Raw genomic sequence first — 19,026 nt, 5'->3', positions numbered from 1 at the left:
CATTTTTAGATACAATTCTCTTGATCTTAAAGCATTCTCCGGCATCCAGAGGACCATTTTAAAATTACATAAGAAAATAGGCAACATAACACAAAGAATTAGGAAGATTTTACACGTGGATAAAATGGTTACATAGGGGAAAAAACAAACTGGCTGCTGGTTGGGTGAATTAATCCTATGTCAAACTGGGGCTCTAGAGTGAGGGAGTCTGTTCTTGAAAAAGGCATGAACAGAAGATTTCTTAACAGAGATCTGTTCACTCATGTTGAAAACACAATAAAATCAGCTATTTCTTTCATAAGGCTTCTCTTTAAAAAATTATCTGCTTAATTTTAGCTTTCTTTTCTACACAGCATGCTCAAATTCACAGTAAACCTTCTGTCACAAGAAAAGTACTCTGCCATTCAAGTGTCATCAGTAATCCCACACTTTCCAAAATAAGTTATTTAGATGGCTTTAGACTGTGTCGAATGGAATATAAACATGGAAACCTTGTTTAACTGAACTCTCAAAGGTGTTACAATTAAATGAGAAGAAAGGCAGCTGGTGTGGAGCAGCTGCACTCCAGACTGAGGCAACTTATTCAAAGACGCAGAAAAAAGGCTTTGCTGAGTTCATGGACAAATATTTTCCCTCTCACAGTAGACGTTACTAACATACTTTCCCCAGCAGGGGGTGCTCTTGCCTGGGTTTTGCATGCAACATGCAGGCACACATCAGAGTACCCATACAGTGACAAACTCCATCCACTTATTGTAAAATTAATATTAAGAATAGGTCCAGTCGCTAAGTTGCACATAGCTAATAAGACGAGAGATATAAGGAAGGCATTAATTCAAAGGGGAAAGCTGAAGGGAACAACTGGACACAGTGACTGGACAGATATGTTCATGTCTCCATAAACGACTTAGTTATATGAACACACTGCTTTGGAAAAATCACTACACATCGACTAACATGCATTAAACAACAAAGGAGTAAAACCGTGGGATTTCCTGTGAGGCTCAAGCTCGTCCAGCAATATTATTATTTATGACATATTTATAATAATCATCAGTGTAACCAAATATCCATAGTAACTACATGTTTGATAGAACGGACAGGACTGTGTGAATTAGGACTCAATTTTCTTGTGATTTTCAATTATTTTGTTTGGTGATCATGTGCAAGATAAGAGTACAATTAGGTGGGAAACGTTTACAAATCACAAACTACAGCTAAAAGTACAAATAGTGCACAAAACACAATCTGACGAATCCATTAAAAATTTCATCAATAAAAGCAAAGAGGATATCAACTTAAGATATTCCCTTAAAGAAATCATTTGCTATGTATCAATGAAACAAAACCATTCAGAACCAAGTGTTCAACATAGTCATAAGATAAGGCTGTTAAGACTCAGTCATACCAAAATGCAAGGAAAGAATAAAGTGATATTTAAAATAAGAAAGATGGGATGAAGTGAGCACAATAAGCATGAAAAAGTGTAAGAATAATAAAGGAACCCGCTAAAATCAAAACACGAGGTGAGTGGTTGCTGATGTGCATGGTTATTTTACAGTACTGTGTACCCTGTTTGTTCCTTGTACATATGAACCCAGACTAACTTGTCTGACGGCATTGTCATACCACTGAGGTCGATCATTTTTTTGTCTTGTTACAATGAGTGAAACTATTAAATCTATGGATTTTTTTTTTTAGTCCTTGGGCAAAAATTGACCTGAGCATGTGCTCTACTGCAAAACATTGATGCTTTTATACTCAGCTGAAGTGTTTGCCTGAGTAAATATTCCAAAAAAAAGGGTGCAAATTATTAATTAAACTGAAAGACTAAAGTTAAAGTGTATTTTATTACACTCGTCATGCCAGAGAAGACTTTTGGTCACACTCAACTACCAATTTCAAGCAGGAAATTGGAAAATAACCTTAAGGAATTAAAGTTTTTTAATTAACTGTATCTACAAAAATTTTAGTAGTAATGGTTACAACTGGCCAGTCATTCCCAAGCTTTTTGTTTCTGTGTTCATGGCATTTTTTAAAAGCATGAGAGAGTGTGAGATTTAACTGTGCCCCCAGCATATGAGGCATTGTAATATACTGGAGGTGTTAGGACAAGGAAAAAGAAGAGGCAGATCTAGGCCAGGACACAGGCAGATATGACTATGGGGTCTGTGTTATATTATCTGTCTCCTTGGAAGCCCAGAGCTCTTTGTGCTGCTTGCGTCCAAAGCCCTCGTCATAGTTGCCTTTGCTTTTGAAAAGCTGCTGGTAGTGAGGTTTGCAGTAAAACTCGCCTTGAAGAGCTGCAAAGGTGCCGAGGCTGCCAGGTGGAGAGGAATTAATCAGTTAGGTACAATGCAAAGATGTTGAAGAATGAAGATAGTCAAATAATCCCCCCCCCCAAAAAAAATCAAGTATTCAGTTACCTGAGTTTGGCGTTGCAGTGCTTGCAACAGAAACATGTTGAATGGAAGACCAGGTTGTTGGCCACCAATCTCTCCATTGGGTAGACTGTCTTCTCACATGATGAGCACACTTCCTTTTGTGTCTTAAAGCTAAAAGACTGAGCATATAAAAGCATCCAGTTTACTAATAGACACAAACTGGTGGCAGTAGAGGTACTGATTTCTAGAAAGATAAAATGTACTTAGAAGAGAAACAGAAAGCAGTAAAGGCCTGTCTGGCTCTCTTGTAAGGTTAAAGTGGTGCATGAGTAACACACATGGATGAACAGACTACTGAGATCAAAAAAAAGACCCCATGTCCTGTATATTTACCTTAGATCGCTGGACAGGTTTTTCTTCAGTGGCGTTTCTGGTGTCCTGGAAAGAAAACAGGAAAAAACTAATTCAACATTTAAACAAATAAAAACATTTCTGTCATCTGTAGTAAACCAGCTCCATAGGTTAGTCAATAACTAAAGACAGAAGCAACAAAAGAATCTCACAATGGTCATTTAGCTGTGTCCTCTTTTTACCTTTTACAGCGTGTTTTTATTGTCAAGCTGATATCTTTCTCTCTCCGCACCTCCATTAGCTCCATCTGTCTCTTTGCACCCCAGGGAGAGGATCAGGTGCCTTCTGTCTGGTCATGTGAGCCGAGCTGTGGGTTGCTCTGCATGGAGCTGCTCACAGCATAGCACAGCTCATAACCAGCTCTCAAGTTAAGACATTTGAAAAGGCATGTCTTTTTAAGTCTCTTACAAATTGAAGATGTGGTTTTGAAGTTAAATTAATTCTTCTTAATTCTTGAGCTCTTACTTCAACCCTTAAATCATGCATGTTTGTCAGTTTGTTCTTTGGCTGACATATAACACAGGTCAGCACTTAATCTTGCACACTGTAAGTGTTGATACTTCTAACACGTCATTGTAGTTTGACAGAAGCAGCTGAAAGATTGCCAAGGTACTGAGAAGGTTAAGAAGAAAATCTTGCTGGAGGGAGAAACAAAGTTTTGACTGTATCTTCTTTCTAGATTACTGTAATAGCAAGTCTCAAGCAGAAACAAACATGATTGCATCTTGCAGGGCTAACTGGTTATTCAAGTGGTTAATAAACACAGAAAAGCATCCATAGTAGCTGCCACAGAAAGCCCTCAGTGCATAGATGAAGGGAAACCTCTGTTAAGGCAGAGGCAGAGTAAAGTCCACTGCAGACTTCGCTAAATGCTTGTTATGTAAGGCAGTTCGGCCGGAGCTGGAAAACAAGGTGGAACTGGATGGGTAGGGAAGGGGCTTGGAGCTACTAGCAGAGTTGCAAAAAAGGAAGATCTTAATATTAAAAACTTTAAAGTCAAATAAAGCAAAACAAAAATGGTCACACAAGTGGTATATGTATATTTAAGATGATGTCTGACATAAACTTCACATGGAAAATACTAATTATGGTCTGGCTAGAGTTTTTACTGTTAGATTTGTGGAATTTTTCAGCAGACATCAGTACACATGATGACTATCTTCAGTTCGGTATTAACACAGCTGACATATTACTCCTGCTCATTAATGTGTGACACTGCATAAAGCCCAAGTAACCACAGTTATCAATCATGGCTAGGACAGCAGGTATAACAATAGCTCTGACAGCTGACATGTTTATATTGTTTCTTATGAACATACTGGTTTTTCACCCTTCCTGATCTGTATATCTCTAGTGTTTCCGCTTTTGGAAAGTGGCACTCTGATTAATAATCTAAACAACATCAATGCTGCCTCTAATTTGCATCCTATTTTTGACCTGCTTTTTTTCATGCACCATTTTACAGCTGAGCAGGGGGAACAGCATGGGTGTTGTCTGCACTTATGCCAACCCGGATGATATGGTTTTGAAATGATTAGTTCATTAACAGAGAGGCCATTACAGCTTCCTGTAGATGCAATCACATCCAAACAGTTGGCCGTCTCCTCTTCATCCTCAATCCCTCTTGACAGAAGTCGATGCATAGCTGCTAACTGCCAGACAGCTCATATTTTTCTTGTTTCTTAATGCACATTGCTTCCTGTTACTGCGGTACAACTGCTCAAGCAGGACGGCTTTGATCTTCCTCCTCAAATTTTTCAACACTATTGAAACTGAAGTTTGAATGTGTGACGTTCTCGTGTATGAACAGAAAATTTGCCTCAGTGAAAGGCTGCAAGAGCATGGAAATTTTGTAAAAAAAAAAGATCGTAAAAGTTGTAGTCACAAAACGAAAATGAGGATGCAGGGATGTCCAATGTTTTTGATAAATAGAGAACAGAAAGATTGTTTTGAGTAAGCAGATATTCCACAAACATGTACATCCTGCAAGACTTCAGATTAAGTTGGGCCATCTTGTCTTCTTTTGCCTTATATGTACACAGACCTACGCTGCTACCAAGCAGCTTGAGTGTGGCAGGAAGTTGTTATGACACATCTGGTTTCCTCTGTCTTACAGTCTAGAGACAGTAGTAACTCAAGCACTAATCTATTTTTTCCAGTAATTTGCAGCAATTTTCTGCAAAAAAGATCAAAGTGCATAAAAATAATTATCTGTTTGTATCCATAGAAAAAAAAAATCAATGAATGCTCCAGACCAACAAATAGAACAAGATGTGAATGGGAAATAAAAAGCCATTATGAACAAAAACCAAGGTGATGATGAAGTGGGTTTATAGTTTGAACGGTCGGCTTTGCTTTGCCTAACACTGTTTTTTTACTATGGAGCAATCTGACATACCAGAGAGGAGCTAGAGCCAGCTGGAGAGTAGTTATCTTACCAAACAAAGGGCACTTTTAGTTAAGTGTTTAAACGGTCTTGCAACAGAGCTTCAACTCTAAGCTCACAACATCAATTCCTTCCACTGAGCCCTCACATCACTGTTAATCTTCACTGCACATGTTAGCGAGTGTGTTTATATTCACGTTGCAAACACCCGGATATTTGTGGAGTAATAGCATCAGGTGTCTCTGTTCTCTTTGAATATGTTCAGAGAAACGATTTTACAAGTTTGTATTTACACTTATTACACCCACCATCTTTCTGAAAGTAAAATATTTAAAATACCACTCTCATGCTGACTCACAGCCACGGTGGCAAGTCTCAGTTTAAGTTTTCTACACTTAGTGTTTTCTATGAATAGAACAAACGAGCCAAGATTTAATTCAAGTGACCTTAGAAGGTGCTGATAGGTGAATTCTGCTTTAGGATCGATCAATTATGCACTATTTTGGAGGGAAACCCTGGCCCCATAACTACCATGCTACCAAGCTTAGTGTTTACAGGAGCTTTCTTGTGATATAAATAAAAACTTTCACCAACTGCAAGAACTCTTGCAAGTTTTACATGGATTAAATTTTTACATGTGCACATTTTTTCTCTGCAGTGCTAAAAAGTCAAACCCCACAGCTTCACATTTGATTATCACACTGTGTTGCAAGATTCTCTTCTACATGCCCTTTCAAGGGCATGAGAAGAGAATCGTTACGTACGTTAACAAATGTCTTCTGTCATTTTTCCAAAATAAGGCTCCCAATCTATCTCAGTGCTTATTTTTAGAAACATGACGATTGTCTGGGACAGCAGAAATATAAAGCATCTCACTCTTCAAAAACAAACTGTTAATAATAAGCATCTTTATTAGCTATCAAGCTCTTTGATTTTAAACTCGCCAAAATACACGATAATTCCAGAGTAGTACTCCAAGCATTAAGCCATCATCCTTAGTTTTAATATTTTGCTGATTATACCCTACTATATATCTCTTGTTGGACTTGCACGCCAAGACAATGATCTAATTCCTAAAGCAGCTGCTGCAGGGAAGATAAATAGTTTTCCTTTGACAGTAATCTTAGTTCAGTTAATAACTCTGAGTAATCAGAAACCAAATAAGTTACATAGACAAACACTAAAGTTTAGTATGAAGCTTTTAAAAAAACTTCTTTGATGGGGAAAAAATGGCTGAACATGTAGTTTAGACACTTGACTGGCAATAAAAGCACTAAAAGTTGTATGAAATGGGCTCATTTGTGGAAGCATAGATGAATATTCACCGCAGCAGTCTGCAGAGTAATCACATCCAGTAGTCTGCTAAGTGTCTGGTCAGCCACTACTTCTCTTCTGTTTCTGAACTTCCTGTATAGAAGAAAAACGTGACAGAGCATTTTTCTGTGTTGGGAGGCAAAGGACATCCATCGCATGTCTCTACGTCTCCTTTGTCTGCTGACAGAAACTTGTTTTTTCACTTCCTGTCAAACATACAGACAAAGCTTCATGAAACCATATCAGTGGGGAATAAGCAAGGCTGGAAAACAATCTAACACTAGAATCAGGTGATGCATTTAGCTGATCATACATTTCAGTTAATGTTCTAATGTTTGAAAAAATATTTTCTGCTAATATTTTCTGTTCTTTTTTAAGCCAAACTAAAGGATTTCTATTGTAACAAAACCAAAAGTTATTTTTTGTAATGCTTCACTTGCGTACATCATTTCTCAGGAGGAGGCTGCTTTCACACTGAAAAAGTTGTGCTGAAATTTTCATGTGAAAGTTTAGTTCCTTCTTTTAAAGCACCTGCCTGAAATCCCAAGGTAATCTGATCATTGTATCAGATATCAAAACCAGGATTTAAACTATTTATTGTCTGTCCTGAAAGAAGAATAGATTGCATTCCTTTCTTTTTGTCCATAGACCTTTAACTAAATGCAACTTGAGTCTCATAAATAATGCTTGGTGCTGGAATGCTACACCAGCTGATCTCTATGTGTTTTCTTCTTAAAATTTAAAATATCAAAACCAGTGAGGGCCTGTGTAAGAATGTTCTGGAAATATTTAGCTTGTGTAGACTTGACACAAGGAGGGACAGCTTGTCTTTGCAACCTCACTGAAGATGGTGATGAAAGTGCTGCAAGTGCTACACCTGATCAGATGTTATCACTGGACTGGAGAAGAGAGAACATTTCACAATCAAATTCTTCCTCCTGACTGGAATTCAAGAAAACAAGCCTTGTCCAATCTTAGGTGGGAAAAAAAGGAAAAAGACTTAACATGCAAATGTCTGCTCTGCAATCACAACAGAATTTCCATGACAAACTTTGCTTCTATCAGGGATCAACCACGGCCAAGAAACAAAGAAATTTAACGCTCTTTTACTCTATAAGGCTCATAAGTAATTTGTTTTCATGTTTAAGTAAGATAACTTGAGATTACAGACAGTGCTCTACAGATGTGTAAATCTGAGTTTAGACATTTGCTGACTGCTGATGACACTGTGGAAAACTGGAGTATTTTTATAACAGTTGTATCTGTGGTAATAGTAGGTCAGTACTAACAGCCACAGTGACAAGAAAGTTATGGTGATACAAGTGACTGTACACTATTTATATTTAAAATAAAAACAAAGTTGTAATAACTGTGAGTCACACAGAGTTCAAATGGCATCTTGACTGCAAAGGTTGAAAATATCTCCTTTCAAACTAAGGTGCATGCATGTCTGTGATTTCAGTAATGACAGTTTTCTGAAAGTTGGAAAGTTGGAAAATGATGACCTCTTCTTGACACAGCTAATTTTACTTGCAAAAATAAATAGCTCAAGCATAACACTTACATGTGAAAGAAAATGCAACCACTTAATTATCTTGAAAGCAATAATTCGGAGTATCAAACTAGATCTTTGACCTTTTGGGAGAAAAAAAATTCTTTTGACCAGTTTTGCCTAATGCTCTGTTCCATGCTCCGGACACATTTCATCCTGTTTTACACATCCGACACTAAGCAAAACCCCCGTCCTGCAAACATATGGAACTTCTAGCATGCACAACAAATCAGGTGAGCCATTCAAAGTAATTGTTTGACATAAGAGCATATGAGAATCAAATGAGTGACAGCAGTCTTTATGACAGCTTTGCACAATGTGTCTCTAAAGCCTCATCAAGTGTTTATTTTTGGGGCGAACACATGACACAAACAGAAAAACAGTTAAAAACCCCTATAATTCACCAGAATACTGACATATTTATGAGCCTGTAGAGAAGGGTGTCAATCTATACTATCAGTTCTTACAGTAAGACTGTCAGTTAGTCAGACAATAAGGCAGTCCACTGACAGGAAATGAAAACAACTGTGTACTTAGTTAAGCCTTGTAGCCATATGTTAGGACAATAATTACAGGCTGCTGAGGCTGTGGTGCCTTGGATGGATAAAAAGTGGTTTTACTAGACCACATAGCTGTAGAAAACTATGTGACAACACAAACATAAGAAATAAATCATTTTTTCTTGATCAGATACATGCCAAAAATCTATTGGCTCATTTAACTATTTGGAGAGAATTATACTAATTAATATTCAGAAAAAAGTGGATGCGATCATGTGCGATATAGTGTTATAACGCATTCAACAGTCTTACTGTCTTACTGTAAGAACTGACTGTACAGATTGACACCCTTCTCTACAGGCTCATAAATATGTCAGTATTCTGGTGAATTTAAGGGGTCGGTTTTTTCTGTTTGTGTCATGTGTTTGCCCCAAAAATAAACACTTGATGAGGCTTTAGAGACACATTGTGCAAAGCTGTCAAAAGGACTGCTATCACTCATTTGATTATCATATGCTCTTCTGTCAAACAATTACTTTATTTGGTAGATTTTACACTTCAGTGGAAATTTTAAGGATCATTAGTTTCAGATTCCAGTAAACACGGTTGCTTCTCTGACCTATGATCAGGTTTCTGGATTATATGTTTTAAGCACATATCTTCTTATGGAATCAAAACTGGATAAGCACTTTTTAAAAACAAGAGAAAGCATTATTGAGTGGTATGTAAAATCCTTATGCAGACTTTGATCCAGTACTGGTACCAGTTAAAAACTTTGATGTTATTATGCCCATGTATGCAGGGACAATACCAAAAAGGATTTACAAAAACCTGAGTAATCAAGATAAACCTAAGATGAACCATGAGAACAAGGAGGATGCCATGCCTGATCACTCAGTTCAATATGTGTATAATTGTTTCTGTTTCAATGGGCTAGATTTGCAACTATGGCAAGTTAATAAGCCAGTTGTTAGACCTTACCTCCAAAAAAGGGTAGTTAAATAAACTGCTGTCTGGTAATAGAGGCTTGAACAAAACAAAAACATTGATGCATGACACAATGTCCAAGAACAAATCAATTTTCAAATAGATCAATAAAAAGGGGCGAATTATACTGATTATTATTCAGAAAAAAAGTGGATGCGATCATGTGCGATATAGTGTTATAACGCATTCAACAGAGTGAAATAAAATTGTTTAAATAAATTAGCCATCAGGCTAGCTAACGAAGAGAGATCACACTAATCGGCGCACTGTTAGCATTTTTTTAAACAAGGTAGCGGGCATTTAAATCATCACACTTCAGAGCAAATTCTTCCTTATGTCGAAACATAAACAGGAGCATACATTACAAATCATGCTCCTGGGTAGCTACATTTTCCCGAGTGGACGGACATCATCACATCACCTCATCTCACAAAAAAACAGGAGCAGAGGGAGAACGGCGGAGGGAGGAGAGGCTGCAGACACACGGTGCGAACCAACGGACGAGAAAAAGCACTCACCATCTGCGCTTCTTGACTGGGGTACACTGGTTGATAGGAGTCTGTTTAGTCAGAGGCTGAGGGTAGATATTTGCTCTCGCTTTGTCTTGTCTGTGAGGCTTTGTTGTGGAAGATATACCGGTGCCGGTGAGTTTCTAAGCTTCGTTCCGCTCCTCGTCTCGCTTTTCAACAGAACAGTTTCTTCTTCAGCAGGATGTCGCACGCTATTGGTTCTCATCTGTTCTTGGCGCATTCAGGTCTTATTGGACAAATGAAAACTCAACAGGAAAATGAAGCTTTTGCTCTAATAACAGATTAACAACAAAAAATTTGAAAAGTTTAAAAGTGGCGTTTGTCATAATTTTGCATTTCATAATTCAACTGTTGAATATCTGTTTTATTTCTTAGGTTTATATAATTGTATTTTTGTTGTTATGAAGGAAATCATAATTCACGGATTTGTTCCTAAACACGCTATGTGTTTATAATGTTGCCCTATTGCCGTTGTCTTAATAATGCTATATCATAAATGTAATATTAGATAAAGAATTATACAAAAACAGTCCTCTCAGAAAGTCTTGAAATGCAATATATGCTCTGTTTCTCTCCTTAGCCTGCCATCTTTGCCTTATGCACAATTTATGAGTGGTTGCGAACTCAATGAGGAGTCAAGGAGAAGATATTGGAACAAGGATCGTTTGTGTTTAAGAGAAAAACCTTCAATATATAAATGCGATTATGAGAAAAAGAATAAACAATTAAGCCTTAAAATGTGTTATAACGATACAGCTGTTATAACAATGTAAATAAATATTTACCAGCATTACTTAAAAATAAGTCACACTTTCAAAAAGTACAAATATTATTGGTGCTCCTCTCTTACATAAGGACTAAATGTACACCTCATGTTATGTGTATTTGTGTTATAGGAGAAATTAACAATACTGGTAGCCTCTAGGATTGAATATTTATAGTCATTTCATATGGAGAATTTACACTTTGGAGCTAATCTGGCAAAGGAAAATTGAAATCCTGTTTAATGTTGGGATAGCTTATTTAGAGTCTGCATTATATTTTCTACAGTTAAGACATGATCATTATTATTTTATAAATAATTTTGAGAATGTTAAAAGAATGAAACCCAACAGATAAAAAAAAGTACAAATATGCTTAAAAGAAATGGCTGTTTTTAAATGAAAACTTTAATATTCACCATTCCTGTTTGAAAAACAATAATTTGATTTAGTCAAGCCCTAAAGCAAACATGGGAATAAATTACCCTGAGTAAAATATTTATCATCTGTTAACTACCAGTTATTTGTCAAATGTAACATGTAAATAGCTTCATGTAGTTTGTGGTGCAAGGTAACAACATGATGGAGCTGAAATATTAGATATTGTAAGAGTTATTGCTCTTTTGTGGCCCCTAACAAAGCAAAAATACAATGTTTTTAATTTTTGTAGCTTTGTGTCACCAGTGCCCATTTTCAAATGGGATATATGAATGCATTTCATAGATTTGATACAAAATTTGTCATTAGACAACTCCCCTCTCTCCACATTTCCACATCAGTTCTAACTCGACATGCTGGAAGTGCTGCATTATGAATTACACTCCAAATTTAAATCAATCTTGACATTAATGAACCAATTCAAGAAAAAGTAGAGAAAAAGATACAAGAGAAGATATCAAAGGACTCTTTTTAATCAAAACCTTTTTCCATGTGCTAATGAACACCTGAAAACCTGCTCAAGCAAAAGTTTCTTGGTAAACACTTGAGAGCGTGGACTACATGCCATGAAAAGGCACTTTACTAAAACTTCAACACAAGACACAAGAGAGCTACACAGGCGTTTTTACATGTATGTATAATTTGAATCATGACAGATTGCCCTTCAAAAATGAATTGTTAGAGTTGTAGATCAACAAAATGCAGACATATAAACACACTTGGCAAAACCAATGGGGAAAAGATGAGAATCAGCTTTGCAAGTAAAAGGGCAGGTTAAGAGCTCAGAAAGAATAAACACCACCACATCTTAGACGGTTTTGTTTTGTTGTTTTTTTTCTCACAGAAAGGTTTATTATAGCACTACTGCTTGATTAAACCTACAATAACATCAGTATTAATGGTATATGTACAATGGCTCTCTTTGAACTGTCTGTGCTAAACAAAATCAGATAAATTCTGACATCACAAGATCCTAACAAACCTGAGAGGACCGTCAATACACTTTCAAAATAAACTAAATTCCCCCTCCCGTGACAGGTCTGTGCTTGTGTCAGCCTCCAATATGCGCTGCTATCTGCCTGTAGAGATAATCTTGTTATAGAACAGTAAGTGGGTTGCATGTATTATTTTATAGGATGTTATGACCTTTTCATTAGTTGTCCCATCTGCTTTTTCTACGTTTTGGTGGGTTGGGGACAGCAAAGCTATCATCTCTTCTGTCCCTCCCTTCTCCACTCCCCCTGTCTCCCCCATCCCTATCACTCCTCCTGTCTTCTCTGTCCCTCCTGCTTCCGTCACCATTACGACTATCACTGCTACGGCTGCTGCTGTGGCGATCCCGGTCTCCATGGCGGTCACGATCTCTGTCTCCATGGCGATCCCGGTCTCCATAGCGGTCTTCACCACTGTACCGATCACTTCTATCACTGTGACGATGGTGACTGTCTTCGTGGCGTCCCCTGTCCTCCCCATGTCTGTCCCGTGAGCTCTCTTTCTGTGAGGGAGGAGCAGGTGGAGGGCTGATGTGCTGTGAACTGCTCTGAGTGGCGGGCACTGAGCTCAGGGAGCCAGCACTGGTAAAACCAGCCATTGAAAAGCTGGCCATGTGCGACCGTTCTGAGCCATTGGCAGCCTCTGTTGGAACAGAGTTCAGGCTGCCAGCACTTGTCCAGCCAGATGAACTGCTAGACTTGGTGCTGAGCTTTGGAGGGCCACTGGTTGCAGCCACAAAGTGACTTTTATACTGAGCCTACAAGAAAACAAGACATTCAAGTAATTGATTGACTGTCTGGAAATACAAATTAAGGTTCAAAATAAGGATTTTTGTAACTTTGAGTCATTAAATGATCACACTTTGAAAAAATGGAGATTAGACTACTGATCAACTGTTGTTTTTGTATACAAGTCTAGAAATTTTTTATCTCTGAAAGGTTATTTTGGACCAAGATTATGTTTATTTTTTTCTTTCTTGGATAACATGAAAGAGAAGTAATAATAACAGAATATTTGCAGGTTGTTCATAAATAATAAAGGCGTCTTTTTTAAAACGCTTTTAGGGCACAATAAGAATTTCTTATTCTTAAAGTACAAGAGTTTATGCTGACTGAAAAGAAAATATAGTAATTTCAAGGCTATGAAGCCAAAAACTGGCATAGTATTCCAATTAGGTATAAAAATAACAAGTGAGGACAGCAAATGCAGACTCAAAGCAAAAACAATTGCTGAGCACAATTACAGGAAAAATTTAAAAGACTGTTTACCTGGAAGGCTTGTTTCAATGCAGACATACGATCCCCCATTGCCCCAGTAGCTGGCTTTGTATAGCCTTCATAGCTACTAGAGGAAGACAACAAGCTGCTGCTGCTGCTACGGTCCTGTAAGGACAACGAAGAGATGTCCATGAGTCAGAATTTCTACCAATCAAACTAGAGAGGTGTAGTGCGAAATATTCTGTTTTAAATATGAGTATTCTGTCATTTATTTTGCAGTATATAATAAATATCATGTTCATGCAGTCATCTGCAACTCACTGAGCTTTCAGCTCCCAGGCCTGGTCTTTCTTTGTAACCAAGACCACCTCCACCAATGTTCAGCTTCTTCCCTTTACCACCTTTGAATCTTGATTTCCTGAACCAGGGATTCTTGGGAGGAAAAAAGAAGACAAAAAAATAATGTGAATAATCACTGAAAAAGAAAAGTATCTCATATAGTAGTCCAGCTGCTATATGACATTTTAAGTATTTCACTCATTTATCACCTGCATGGCTAAATCCATTAGTTCTTTTGAAACAGCTTGATTCGCGCCCTCCAAATTTCGCACCAGGTCTCCAGCAAATGTGGTGTCTTTGTTGGTGAGGAGGGTGAAGGCCAAACCTTTCTCTCCAGCACGACCGGTTCGACCTATCCTGTGAGTGTGTGTGTCAATGTCCCGGGCCACATCGTAGTTCACTACTGTGCGAATAGATGGGATGTCGAGACCACGGGCTGGGGAAGGGAAAGGAAGGAACAGAAGGTGGCAACCATTAAAACACATTACATCTAGAAGTTGATACTCATTAGTTTTGCCTGAATTTTAAACACACATCATATTAAGACCAAGTATTGAGAAGCAACTTAATACTCATTTGAACATTCAACAAAAAGTGAAAAGGAGTGAAAGAAACAGGAAGTTAAAACTTCCCCCATCTCCAACACCACCTCCTCTTGTACACACCAGCTACATCAGTGGCCACGAGAATTGGCAAGTTCTTCTTCTTGAAGTCACTGATGACTTTGTTCCTCTCACTCTGGTCCATGTCTCCATGCAAGAGGCCCAGGCTGTAGCCCTCTTGCATTAAGTTAGTTGCCAGCTCTTCGGAGTTAGCCTTCTTGGTGACAAAAATGAGGACTGAGCCAGTGGAGGTGAACTCAACCAGCCGCCGGGTCAGCCAGCCCCATTTATCTGTCCCACTGGGTAGCAGCTCCACCATCTGAGTCACGTCCTCATTGGCCTTTTCAGAAGGGAAGGAAACGTATACACTGTATTTTCTTAAAATTTTAAGACATACAGTAAAAGAACACTGCAAGAGAAATTAAACTATTTAAAAGCATATCACATACTCAGAAATAAGCTACAGAAGTTCCACATTACCTCTCCAATGTCTCCCTGAACCACACGAATAGGATCAACCAAAATGTCTCTTGCCAACCTCTCAATCTTCTTTCGAAAAGTGGCGCTGAACAAAAGAGCTATGAAAGAAATGGTTTTATGTTACATAAACACATGCTCAGATGCTCTGATAATAAAAATTAGACATCTTAAATAATGCTCCATAGAAAATTACTCACTCTGCCTGTCAGGACGAACGTGACTTGCAATCGATCTGACCTGATATTCTGAAAAGGAAAGAAAAATCATTTGAGCATTCTGTTAAACTACAACCAAAGCAGATCTACAAAATCATTGTTTCAGCACTGATAATGGCAGCCCACCAAAGCCCATATCAAACATGCGGTCGGCCTCATCAAACACAAGGTATGTCACCCTCTGCAGGGACGTGGCCTTCTTTTTCACATGATCAATGAGACGACCCTGCAGAAACAGACATTAGATGTAAATGCCTCATTTTTGCAATTAAGTGGTGATGATTTTGTCCAAAGGCACCCCCTCCAACACAACACAAACACAAAAAAGTTAAGTTTCTTACTGGAGTGCACACCACAATCTCTGCTCCCTCCTGCAGAGCTTTGGCCTGCTCCCACATGCTACCTCCTCCATAAACAGCCACAGAGCGCAATGAGTAGGCTTTCCCAAAACGCTTACATTCTGCATGGATCTAAAAAATATTTTAAGTCATATGCTTTAGCAAACCAGCTGTCTTAGTAATTTAGTTTTTAGTTACCAATACAGAAAATGCAACATATACTTTGTCTTTCATTCCTCACCTGCTGACAAAGCTCTCTGGTGGGACACACAATAACTGCAATGGGTCCTTCCCCAGCTTCCAGCTCCTTTTGATCCATGATATGAACCAGCATTGGCCAAATAAAAGCTGCAGTTTTGCCACTGCCAGTTTTTGCAATGCCAATCATGTCACGTCCAGACAAAGCAATTGGGACACCCTAAAATCCAAATTAGAACCAGAATTCCTTTTGTTATAATTCACACTTTATTTTCAACTCTGGCAATCCTAATGCTTGAAGCTTGTAATATACCTGGCACTGAATTGGTGTGGGCTGAGTGTACTCAGACTTTCGAATTTGATGCATCAGCTGCTCATCGAAACTGAAGTGTGCAAAACTGGTACTAGGTTTTGGAGGAGCAGCACCAGATACCTAAGAAAAGGGGAAGAGGAAAAACACACACACACAAACAAAAATTAAGAACAATGATATTGACAAGTACAACCACATATACTTGATGAAGGCTCAATGCTTCAAATATCTTTATTTCACAGACAATGTTGCTGGGAATGAAGGTATAACCAGATTATTACAGTGGTCAAAAGTCTTTGTGCAACACTTTATTCCTATTTTAACATTATATTATTAAACGTTGTTGAAATGAAAAACAGACTTACTCGCAAATTCAGTTTCTGCCTCAACTCCAGCACTTGAATTCCAGTGAGGTTGCTAAGCTCCTCGTGCTCATTGTAAAAGTTTTTCTCAAAAGGAAAATAATCAATCTGTAAGACAAAGACCATTTTAGCTTTTTTGTTAAGAATAACTTTTACATAACATAATAAAAACTAATTATCATTACTAACTAAAACAATCTGTTATTCAGTTTTCATTAACTGTACCTCTGAGTGGTCAATAGGGGGAAGTGGCATGATGATTTTCTTGGTGGTGGACGGAATTGGGTTGCCATCACTGTCATAGTCAATGTTCTCCTCCTCTTCTTCTTGGGTTAGCCCAGCTGTCGGGTTTTCTGCCATGTAGCGGAAGTAGGCTTCCTGCAGAGAGTATAGTATTTCATGTGAAAAACAGAGCCAATTTGCTGCTTTCTAAAGTCTCAAATGCTCTACAACAATAAAACAAAAATGAATGCTTAAAAAATGAATATTGTTTACAGTCTGAGAAAAAAAAAGAAAAAGTTACATCCTGCTAACACACTTCACCTGCATGAGAAATATAACTACAAAATGACAATCCTAAAAGCAACCTGCATGGTCAGTTAAAAGGGAAAGCAGGAAACTTTATGAGATTAGAGAGGGTAAAGGGAAGTCCTCTCTGATCATCAGGGTGGTTAAGAACTTTGGAGGGCTTACTCACTTGTTCATCCTCCTCTTCAATGTCATCACGAATACCCCTGAAATGACAAGCGGAGAAAAAAAAAACTTCCCTGCGGCTTGTTCACACACAAAAGACAGCCCACATCCCATAAAGATTTAGGCCTGTGTACTTACCTGACAATAATAATTCAGTCAACAAAGTCATTGATGCATGTATGCTTCTATTTTACCCAATCTTTGGAGAAACTTAAAGCTTCTAAATTTTGCCCATGTTAAACATTAAAACAGAAAGCAAAATTAAATGCAAATTAACAAAGTATCAATGGCCGTACACAAATCCCAACAAGTATAAATTAAATTGTGGGCAATTTGTTTTGTGTTACAGCATTTTTAAAAAACATAATTAACCAATAAAACTTAAAAAAGAAGTAAATGTAGAGTCTTACTTGGCTGACTTTTTCTCCTTTTCCTTCTCTTCTAGTTTCTTCATGTCTTTAGCTGCTTGATTCTAAGGAAAAACAAATATATGTATACATGTGTAATTTAAATCAAGCTTTTATTTTGTGTGACTGTTCTGTCACAGGTAAACTCTAACGAAGGGAACACCGCTTTGGTGTAGACTGTATCAATCTTACATTGACCATAAATTGCCTTTAACTGCTTTTCTCTCACCTCAACTTCTGCCATGAAAGCATCCAGTGGGTCATCTTCACTATCTGAGCCACCACCCGACTGCATCTGCTGCCTTGTGGGGGAGTTCTCAGCTGGAATGTATGGAAGATCCATGTTGCTGCCGGACTCCTCTTCATCATCCTCAAAATACCTGATGAAAAACAACAACATTTTACATTCATTCCATACAACAATTCACGTTATAAGCTGATCTCAAGAGTTGAACTTAGGATATGTATAACTGTTTGTATGTGATCATTTTTACTCACGCATTTTCTTCATCAAAATTAGCTCTTTTTGTCCCTATTTTATAGAATGATGGGAGCTGCTGGCCCTTTCCATATCCACTACTTGACCCTGGAGCTCCAAATGATGTGTGAGATTTCTGAGGACTATGAGGCTCCTCTTTCTTCCCTGCGAGGGAAAAACCTCCAAAGCCAAAACCTCGCTTCACACCTGGACCACCTTTGTTCCAGTTCATGGTTATGCTGTGAAAACTAAAGATAAATAAAGCATTAAGTCTTAAATTTCCTCTGCAAGAAAAACATTTGACTCAGTTCTTGTTTAAATCATGAAGACATCTCATACACTTTAATCAACAAGAACCATCAACAACAGATATGGACTCTGAAAAACATTGTTTATTGGTGATACAGAATAATCAATTAAATAATAATCTTAGTCACGAGTTTTTAAACCAATACCTTCCACAGCTTATTCTTTTTTTTTAGAAGAACCACACACTTCAGCCTTACATGAGGCTGTGCAAAATTAATATGAGATCAGTTTTGCAATATAAATGTATAAAAATACTTGCAACTAATAAAACAGCATGAAACACGTTCAAGGGGGAGATATTAGCTAACTGTGCAATAAACAGCACCTTTATTGGGCGTATTTTAACTGAGGATGCGTTAGCGAGTAACATTCTCGAGCTAACAAACTGACGTAAGCGCGTAAACAATTAGCTAGTTAGCCATTAGCTAAATACGACGTTGTACAGCAATTCACCAAAGTGATTCCTTTTTAATTTTTATGTCGGCTACTTTACATCACATCAATTTGACCATAACAATAACCAGGATCTGATCTATCTGTAAAATATTAGCATTAGCTCAAGGCCGCATAGAGGCCGAGATGAAAGTGTGCGAGGGGAGGGTCGACACTTTACCGTGATTGTTGCACACTAAGGGAACCTCATAATCGAAGACAGTACAAGGTAACACTTTGTGATGACTGAATAAATAAATTAACTTTAGGTATATATCTCAGGTCGTATTTATTTACCTTTTTCTGATGGCTGTAAATGCTTCTGTGTTTCTATCCGACCCAGAGGTGTTTGCGTCATCTGCGTGCGCAAAGTTTTCCTGCGAGCTT

At 37.9% G+C, this 19,026-nt stretch overlaps 2 protein-coding genes across 2 annotated transcripts; both read right to left on the bottom strand.

Annotated features, from left to right (window-relative positions):
- Positions 1-1,626: 1,626 nt before the first annotated feature.
- On the bottom strand, positions 1,627-10,238 carry limd2 (LIM domain containing 2). Its single transcript, XM_041973488.1, has 4 exons — positions 10,053-10,238; positions 2,778-2,822; positions 2,427-2,563; positions 1,627-2,320 (listed from the first exon to the last, which is right to left on the bottom strand). Exons 1-4 carry the CDS (start codon positions 10,053-10,055, stop codon positions 2,161-2,163), a joined length of 345 nt encoding a protein of 114 aa, XP_041829422.1. The 5' UTR covers positions 10,056-10,238; the 3' UTR covers positions 1,627-2,160.
- A 1,475-nt stretch (positions 10,239-11,713) lies between these two features.
- Positions 11,714-19,025, bottom strand: ddx42 (DEAD (Asp-Glu-Ala-Asp) box helicase 42). Its single transcript, XM_041999001.1, has 18 exons — positions 18,937-19,025; positions 17,919-18,146; positions 17,650-17,800; positions 17,424-17,485; positions 17,018-17,054; positions 16,546-16,698; positions 16,324-16,428; positions 15,959-16,078; positions 15,689-15,865; positions 15,451-15,579; positions 15,236-15,335; positions 15,092-15,139; positions 14,895-14,992; positions 14,478-14,754; positions 14,022-14,248; positions 13,795-13,905; positions 13,525-13,638; positions 11,714-13,013 (listed from the first exon to the last, which is right to left on the bottom strand). Exons 2-18 carry the CDS (start codon positions 18,128-18,130, stop codon positions 12,417-12,419), a joined length of 2,718 nt encoding a protein of 905 aa, XP_041854935.1. The 5' UTR covers positions 18,131-18,146; positions 18,937-19,025; the 3' UTR covers positions 11,714-12,416.
- Position 19,026: the final 1 nt, after the last annotated feature.

Source organism: Melanotaenia boesemani, chromosome 2 (genome assembly GCF_017639745.1).
Source record: "Melanotaenia boesemani isolate fMelBoe1 chromosome 2, fMelBoe1.pri, whole genome shotgun sequence".
Taxonomy (NCBI): Eukaryota; Metazoa; Chordata; class Actinopteri; order Atheriniformes; family Melanotaeniidae; genus Melanotaenia; species Melanotaenia boesemani.
The sequence above is the reverse complement of the archived record's forward strand: the minus strand, read 5'-3'. Positions and strand labels throughout refer to the sequence as shown.